Source organism: Jaculus jaculus, chromosome 5, assembly GCF_020740685.1.
Source record: "Jaculus jaculus isolate mJacJac1 chromosome 5, mJacJac1.mat.Y.cur, whole genome shotgun sequence".
NCBI classification, from domain to species: Eukaryota; Metazoa; Chordata; class Mammalia; order Rodentia; family Dipodidae; genus Jaculus; species Jaculus jaculus.
The window spans coordinates 174,723,163-174,730,862 of NC_059106.1; the positions used below are offsets into that span (position 1 = coordinate 174,723,163).

Sequence of the window (7,700 nt, forward strand, 5' to 3'; positions counted from 1 at the left end):
CCAAACTTGCCCGTGCTTTTCCTCCACCCACAAACAGAACTACAAGATTCTGCACAAGTATGTGGCTTTATATGCAACTCACCTGATCCGAGAGGGTGGCTATGCTCAGGCACTGGCCCTTTACGTGCAACATGGAGCCCCTGCCAACCCACAGGTACCAGCCTTCTTGGGATGAACGGTTCCACCGGGGAATCCATTCCTTCAGGAAGGCTTTTCTCAAAAAATCTGTATGTAGAGAACAGCATGCCCAGAATCTCTGCTGAGTCTCTCTGGATATTTGCCCTTTGAAGAAACACCAAAGGAGCTGCTGTGTTCTTAGCTAACCCACAGGGACCTGTCTTCCCCAGCTAATGTTGCATGCCCTCAGTGACCCTGTTTCACTGCTCTGGAAAATAAGCACTGCTGTCCTCTCAGAGAAGCGCAGCTCTCTGGAATGGTAGTCTAACAGTGTGACTGTTCACATTCATCCACTTGCCCTCATTCACAGAGCACCAGCTGATGGAAGTTTTGTTTGTTTGTTTTGGTTTTTTTTTTTTTTTTAATTTGAAAGTGACAGACACAGAGAGAAAGACAGAGGGAGAGAGAGAGAGAATGGGCACGCCAGGGCTTCCAGCCTCTGCAAACGAACTCCAGACGCGTATGCCCCCTTGTGCATCTGGCTAGCGTGGCACCTGGGGAACCAAGCCTCGAACCAGGGTCCTTAGGCTTCACAGGCAAGCGCTTAACCGCTAAGCCATCTCTCCAGCCCTTGGTTTGGTTTTTTGAGGTAGGGTCTCAACTCTAGCCCTGGCTGACCTAGAATTCCATGGCAGTGCTCCTACCTCTGCCTCCCAATAATAAAGGCATGTGCCACCACCATACCTGACTAAATGTTTTTTTTTGTTGTTTTTGTTTTGAGACAGGGTTTCATGTAGTCCAACCCAAGCTGATTTAGAACTCACCATGTAGCTAGAGATGACCATGAATTCTTGTTTTGTTTTCTTATAGAGATAGGGTTTCACTCTAGCCCAGGCTGACGTGGAATTCACTATGTAGTCTCAGGGTGGCCTCGAACTCATGGCAATCCTCCTACCTCTGCCTCCCGAGTGCTGGGATTAAAGGTGTGTGCCACCATGCCTGGCTCTGATCATGAATTCTTGACCCTCCTGCTGCAAGTATGGGTGGGTGGATGTGTGCGTGCACGCGCCTATGTGGTTCTCACCTTCCATCTTGCTTGAGGAGGGCTTCTTTTTGTTGTTGGTCACTGCTGCTGACAACAGGCTAGCTGACCAAGCCTCCCAACTTACTGTAAGGTCTGGGGTTATAGACGCTTACTGTGCCATGTGGGTTTTGGGGATTTCAACTCGTGGAATGTCATGCTTGCAGTTTTCTCCTTCTGCCATTATCATTGTCCCTTACCTCCTACACATACACAGCCTGTTTCTCCTCTACCATTTTTTCTTCTGCTTCACTCTTCACTCAGATCCCTCCCATATCCTCTAGAATTTCAACATCTACAAGAGGATCTTCACTGACATGGTCAGTTCTCCTGGGACCAACAGTGCTGAGGCCTACCACAGCTGGGCTGATCTCCGGGATGTCCTTTTCAACCTAGTAAGCAAGCAGGGTCAATGACCTGTCCCTGTCTCTTCTGCTGCACACGTACCTGTACTCTCAGATGTGCATTTTACTGTCCAATGGCCACTCTACAAACCTGGCCTTGCCTCACCCCTGAGCCTGGCTGTGCTGTCTTCCTTTTCTAGTGTGAAAACTTGGTGAAGTCCAGTGAAGCCAACTCTGCAGCCCATGAGGAGTTTGAGACAATGCTGCTGATTGCTCATTACTATGCCACACGTTCTGCAGCCCAAAGCATCAAACAGCTGGTGAGATGAAGCTAAAGACGAGACACATGACACTCAGTCATAAGCATATATCTTCAAACCAGGCTGGAGAGAGAGTTCAGTGGTTAAGGCACTTGTCTGCAAAGCCTAACGACCTGAGTTCAAGTTCCCCAAAATCCACATAAAAGCAGATACACAAAGTGGCACATGTATCTGGAGTTCATTTGCAGTAGCTAGAGGCCCTGGCACACCCATCCACATATTCTTCATCTCTCTTCTGTCTTTCTGCTTGAAAATACATTTAAAAAATATATTTAGCCGGGTGTGGTGGCACACACCCTTAGTCCTAGCACTTGGGGAGGCAGTCGCCATGAATTCAAGAATAGCCTGAGACCACATAGTAAATTCCAGGTCAGCCTGGGCTACAAGTGTGAGACCTTACCCCCCCCCCCCAAAAAAAAAGTGTCTTCAACCTTAGGAAGTTGGATGAGCCCAAGTTCTGGATTCTCACACTTGAGCTCCTGGGCTTCCCTGCTTCTCTTCCTTCCCTACTTTAGTTTCTCTTTATCAGTCTTTAACCCTTATGGAAATGAAGTTACTTCCATTACTGCTTTGACCTAAGGACTGGCTCTGTACCAAAAACACCAGGCCCATTCTATGGAAAAATTCAACTCTGTTGATTTAATTCATGTCAAATACATATACTTTTGACTATTTGTGATAACTGCATTGGACTTGTGTACCTGGATAGTACAATTCTAAACGTGGAAGGAGGCTATAAATAGTTTCAGTCCAGTTAGGTTGTGTTGATAAAAACCTAAGACTGGGGTTGAAGAGATGGTCTAGTGGGTAAGGTGCTTGCCTACAAAGCCAAAGGACCCAGGTTCAATTCCCCAGTACCCATGAAAGTCAGAAAGGTACAAGGGTAGTATATGCATCTGGAGTTCATTTGCAATGGCTAGAGGCCCTGGCACACCCAACCGCTCTCTCTCTTTCTCCCTCTTAAATAAATAAATAAACTAAAACTAAGCTGGGTGTGCTGGTGCACACCTTTAACCCCACACTTGGAAGGCAGAGATAGGAGGATCACTGAGTTCGAGGCCAGCCTGAGACTACAAAGTGAATTCCAGGTCAGCATGGGCTAGAGTGAGACCCTACATTAAAATAACAAAACAAGGGCTGGAGAGATAGCTTAGTGGTTAAGATGCTTGCCTGTGAAGCCTAAGGTCCCAGGTTCAATTCTCCAGGTCCCATATAAGCCAAATGCACATGGTGGTGCATGCATCTGGAGTTTGTTTGCAGTGCCTAGAGGCCCTGGTGTGCCCATTCTCCCTGTCTCTAATAAATAAATAAATAAATAAAATAAATACCAAAACAAAAATGAATACCAGATCAGTTGATATCCAGAGCAGTCTAACCCTTATGGTTGGTTGTCTTGTTTTGTGACTGCCTTTGTTACATGCTCACTAGTCTGGTAGCTCAATCAGTGTAGTACCAGGATCATGAAACTTTGCCTTTAATCCACAGGAAACTATAGCTGCCAGGCTTTCTGTTTCACTCTTACGCCACACCCAGCTACTACCTGCAGACAAGGCCTTCTATGAAGCAGGAACTGCTGCCAAGGTGAGCTGGGACTAGGAAGGGTGGGGCTGAAGAAATAAGCAAATCTAAAGTTGGACTATGGAGAATCACTTGAACAAAGCTGAGTAAGGGGCTGATGTTAATCCAAGCCATTTGCTCACTCCCATTTGCAACTTTTCTCGGCTGCAGGCTGTTGGCTGGGAGAACATGGCCTTCATCTTCCTCAACCGCTTTTTGGATCTGACTGATGTAAGTAGGAAAATAGTGCTCAGGGGTTAAAAGGGTTTTTTCTGTCACAAGCTATGTTGATCTCTCAGTTGTCCACTGTACATAGGCAATCGAGGAAGGGTCACTGGATGCCCTTGACCACTCCGATTTTCAGGACACAGACATTCCCTTTGAGGTGCCACTCCCAGCCAAGCAGCATATACTGGTAAGGGTGCAGAGCTGGAGAATGGGAAGGCCTCACTATTCCATACTTAGGGAGAGTAGAGGCACTGATTGCGCTCCTTAATCTAAAGCAGTGTATTTATAGCTAATAGTTGCTGTATTGGATAAGGGCTTAAGTAAGCCTGCTGTCAGCAACCCCCCAACCTGCCTTCCCCATGTAAAGCTTTTGTTCTTTTGTTCCCCTCTGTTCTTCCCAGGAGGCCCAGAGAGAAGAGGTTCGAGACTGGGTACTCACAGTCTCAATGGACCAGAGGCTGGAGCAAGTTCTGCCTCGAGATGAGCGTGGTGCCTATGAGGCTTCCCTAGTGGCAGCGAGCACTGGAGTTCGGGCACTGCCCTGCCTCATTACAGGTATACCCAGTAATCCTGCAGCAGTATCAGAAAACTTCAGTGTCGGACATGGTGCAGCGCTTAAACCCACTTGTTACACCCTGTCATCCTGGGTTCAGTTCCTCAGCTATGCACATAAAGTCCAAGGGACATTCCTTTATAGCAACAAGAGACTCAGGTGTACATACACATACACATTTAAAAAAATTAAGGGCTAGAGAGATGGTTTAGCGGTTAAGCACTTGCCTATGAAGCCTAAGGACCCCGGTTCGAGGCTCAATTCCCCAGGACCCATGTTAGCCAGATGCACAAGGGGGTGAGTGCATCTGGAGTTCATTTGCAGTGGCTGGAGGCCCTAGTGCACCTATTCTCTCTGTCACTCTCAAATAAATAAAAATAAACAAAACAAAAAAAATTAAAGAGTGGGGCTGGATGGGCTGGAGAGATGGCGTAGCGATTGAGTGCTTACTTTTGAAGCCTAAGGATTCTGGCTCAAGGCTCGGTTCTCCAGTACCCGCATCAGCCAGATGCACAAGGTGGCACATGCATTTGGTTCGTTTGCAGTGGCTAGAGGCTGAGGCGCACCCATTCTTCCTCTTTCTGTCTCCCAAATAAATAAATAAATAAAATTTATGTTAGCCAGGCATGGTGGCTCACACCTTTAATCCCAGCACTCGGGAGGCAGAGGTAGGAGGATTGCCATGAGTTTGAGACCACCCTGAGACTACATAGTGAATTCCAGGACAACCTGAGCTACACTAAGAGACTACCTCAAGAAACAAAAACAAAACTATATATATATATATTTTTTAAATTAAGATTGCTAATTTCAGTAGTACATATACTAAAATTGTAACAATACAAAGAAGATTAGGATGGCCCTGTGCAAGGATGACACACAAATTTGTGAAGGATTCCATTTTTGAGGTGGGGGTGTTTCAAGGTAAAGTCTCACTCTAGCCCAGGCAGATCTGGAATTCACTTTGTAGTCTCGGGTGGCTTCCAACTCAGTGATCCTTCTACTTCTGCCTCCCAAGTGCTGGGATTGAAGGTGTGTGACACCACACCCAGCTTTGTTCCACATTTTCAAGCTGAAGAGGATTATTTTGTATTGAATAATTTGTAGCCAAAAAAAAAAAAAAAAAAAGTTAAAAAGACCCAGCACTTGGGAGGCAGAAGTAGGTGGATTGCCATGAGTCTGAGACTACTAGTGAATTCCAGGTCAGCCTGGGCTAGAGTGAGACTCTACCTGAAAAAAAAACAAAAAAGAAAACAGTAACTTCAGCGTAACTTTAACTTAGCAAAAGATAAATATGACAGGACTATCCCACTCTTTCCCCCAGGCTGCTGTTCTCTCCCCCTCCCCCACTCCAGTATCTTGCAAACTCCAGTTCACCTTTTCCTCTTCTTTCACAGGTTACCCCATTCTGAGGAATAAAATTGAATTTAAGCGGCCAGGGAAGGCTGCCAACAAGGACAACTGGAATAAGTTTCTTATGGCCATAAAGGTTAGAGACTTGAAAGACATGGGCAAAGGGAGCAATGTGGAGGGGGCCACTGGAGGGGTGGAACTGTCCAGAGTGCCGATGGTGAGCCTGCTCCCTATGACTTCCTGTGGAGCCAATAGCCTCTGCACTGGTTCTGAGTCCTTCTGTTCTCCCCCTTGACTTGCAGACCTCCCACAGCCCAGTGTGCCAGGATGTGCTCAAATTCATCAGTCAGTGGTGTGGAGGGCTCCCTAGCACCAGCTTTTCCTTTCATTGACTGGCAGAGCTGAGGAAGAATTTGGGCCTCTCCCTCATTAAAGTTCTGTGAGTAAATGAGACCACTGTTTCCTCTGGTGACTTTCGCTCCCAGCGCCACCAGTGTCCTTTCCTCCACAAGGAATTGTAATCAGGCAGAAGAAAACAGAGGTTCTTTTATTACAATTATTTTTATCACCCTAGGGTCAGGGCCCTTTCCTTAGCTGAAAACACGTGTGGGTTGAGCCTTAGAACAGCACCTGCCTGATAAAGCAAGAACCAAACTGAGTCAGAGAAGCAAACAGCAAGAACCAGCCCCAGTTTCAGTAATCTTCCCTGCCCCTCCTTCTACCCAGGCTCCACCCTCAGGAACCTCTTTACCTGTCCTACACCCAGGTTTTCTGTGATGTCTGGAATTCCTGACTACGATCCAGTAGCTGCACATTCTCCTGTTTTTTACATTCAGGAGGGTCAAGCTCTGTCACTTCCTCTAGCTGCAGAAGAGGGTACAGTGAGTACCCCAGCCCTAAATGACACATCAGCTCCTTTTCCACATAACAAGTCTGTGTGGAATGGATGAGCCCTTCCTGTCCCTCTTCCTTACCTGCTCCTGAAACCCTTCCTTCCGGCAGGGCCCAATTCCTCGTAGGGTGAGCGCGGCCACACAACAATAACCAGATAATGCAGCCTCGGCTGCAGACATGAACAGAGAAGGGATCCAGAGAGCCAAGGCTGTATCCTAAAAGCAAAAGGAACAATGGCGACCACGAGGGAGTGCAGCAGAAGCAGTAAATAGGGCAAATTAAAGGGGCAGGACAGCAAGGAGACTATGCTCACATAGATTCGTGTAGGGTCAAAAGGGCAGTCGGTGTGTCCCAACCCCTGGTCCACCGGTATAGAAGGATCCAGCAGTCCTGGATGGCAATCGGCAATAAGACGGCGGCCACCGTTGGCAACAGTGAGTGATACGGCAAGGAGGAGGCCCATGGAGCAGGCAGCGGACAAGAGCAAGTTTGCCACAGCCAGTGCCAGCAGGGCCCAGTGCTGGTGGGGTGGAAGATTGGGGTGAAGAACAGTAGGCCTGGCTACCTCTCCCAGTGACCACCCGTCGTCCCTGTTTGAGGCTCCTCCTATTGAAAGTCAGAGCCTAACCAGCCCCCTGCCCCTCTCACCAGTCGTGGGTGAAGCAGGTTCCTGGATGCCAACAGGGCCACAAGTCCCACGGCAGCGCTCTGTGGAAGATAACAAGCTCACGGCCTGCTGGCCCGGACGCGGCCGCCCCGCCCTCTCCCCTCCCCCGCTCGCTCACCAGCAGCCCGGAGCCCACGGAGATGACATTGGCGGTGGTGTACTCCGGCGTGACGGCGCCACGGGGGTTGGCCACGTGCCGCAGCACCGTCCCATGCAGCACAGCTCCCAGCAGCAGGTTAACGTGACCCACCAGGATGAGCGCGAGGCCCACGCGCATCAGCCGCTGGGGCCCCCGGGAGGCGTCTGCAAGGCAGAGGGAGAGGCGGGCCTGAGTCGGACGGGGCGGAAGCCCGGGGCGGGAGGCCGTGCACATGGGCACCCGCGGGCGCAGAACGGGGCCCTCGACCCGCGGGAAGCCCGAGGAGAGCCACGGAAGTTACCGAAGACGCAGAGGCGGCAGCACTTCATGGCGTGGGCCGCGCCGCGCCGCCGCAGGGCACCTCCACCTGGCTCAGCCCCGCCCCCCGCCAGACCGCCCGCCTCCAGGGCGCTGCACCTGGCCGCCTCGCCCCGCCCCTTCCCGGAC

General features: G+C 49.6%; 2 protein-coding genes and 1 non-coding gene across 6 annotated transcripts in view; 2 read left to right on the forward strand and 1 right to left on the reverse strand.

Moving 5' to 3' along the window:
- Positions 1 to 6,916, forward strand: part of Ift172 (intraflagellar transport 172) — a 58,876-nt gene extending 51,960 nt beyond the window's left edge. For both annotated transcript variants that reach the window (XM_045148799.1, XM_045148800.1), the window contains exons 40-49: positions 38 to 154; positions 1,483 to 1,593; positions 1,743 to 1,862; positions 3,348 to 3,443; positions 3,591 to 3,650; positions 3,736 to 3,834; positions 4,049 to 4,202; positions 5,598 to 5,689; positions 5,856 to 5,992; positions 6,320 to 6,916. In XM_045148799.1, the coding sequence (XP_045004734.1) occupies positions 38 to 154; positions 1,483 to 1,593; positions 1,743 to 1,862; positions 3,348 to 3,443; positions 3,591 to 3,650; positions 3,736 to 3,834; positions 4,049 to 4,202; positions 5,598 to 5,689; positions 5,856 to 5,945 (939 nt within the window). In that variant the 3' untranslated portion in view covers positions 5,946 to 5,992; positions 6,320 to 6,916. The remainder of the gene's footprint in view (positions 1 to 37; positions 155 to 1,482; positions 1,594 to 1,742; positions 1,863 to 3,347; positions 3,444 to 3,590; positions 3,651 to 3,735; positions 3,835 to 4,048; positions 4,203 to 5,597; positions 5,690 to 5,855; positions 5,993 to 6,319) is intronic.
- Krtcap3 (keratinocyte associated protein 3) lies at positions 75 to 7,592 on the reverse strand. 3 transcript variants are annotated; one of them, XM_004669393.2, is made up of 7 exons: positions 7,555 to 7,592; positions 7,233 to 7,417; positions 7,096 to 7,155; positions 6,761 to 6,967; positions 6,528 to 6,662; positions 6,305 to 6,417; positions 6,082 to 6,187 (listed from the first exon to the last, which is right to left on the reverse strand). In XM_004669393.2, exons 1-6 carry the CDS (start codon positions 7,580 to 7,582, stop codon positions 6,310 to 6,312), a joined length of 723 nt encoding a protein of 240 aa, XP_004669450.2. In that variant the 5' UTR covers positions 7,583 to 7,592; the 3' UTR covers positions 6,082 to 6,187; positions 6,305 to 6,309. The 3 variants fall into 3 exon arrangements, with proteins under 3 accessions (XP_045004738.1, XP_004669450.2, XP_045004737.1); XM_045148803.1 differs by lacking the exons at positions 6,082 to 6,187; positions 6,305 to 6,417 and adding an exon at positions 75 to 225; XM_045148802.1 differs by lacking the exon at positions 6,305 to 6,417.
- On the forward strand, positions 5,005 to 5,107 carry LOC123461172. The gene has a single exon (XR_006637486.1). It is a non-coding gene; the product is annotated as a U6 spliceosomal RNA (small nuclear RNA).
- Positions 7,593 to 7,700: the final 108 nt, after the last annotated feature.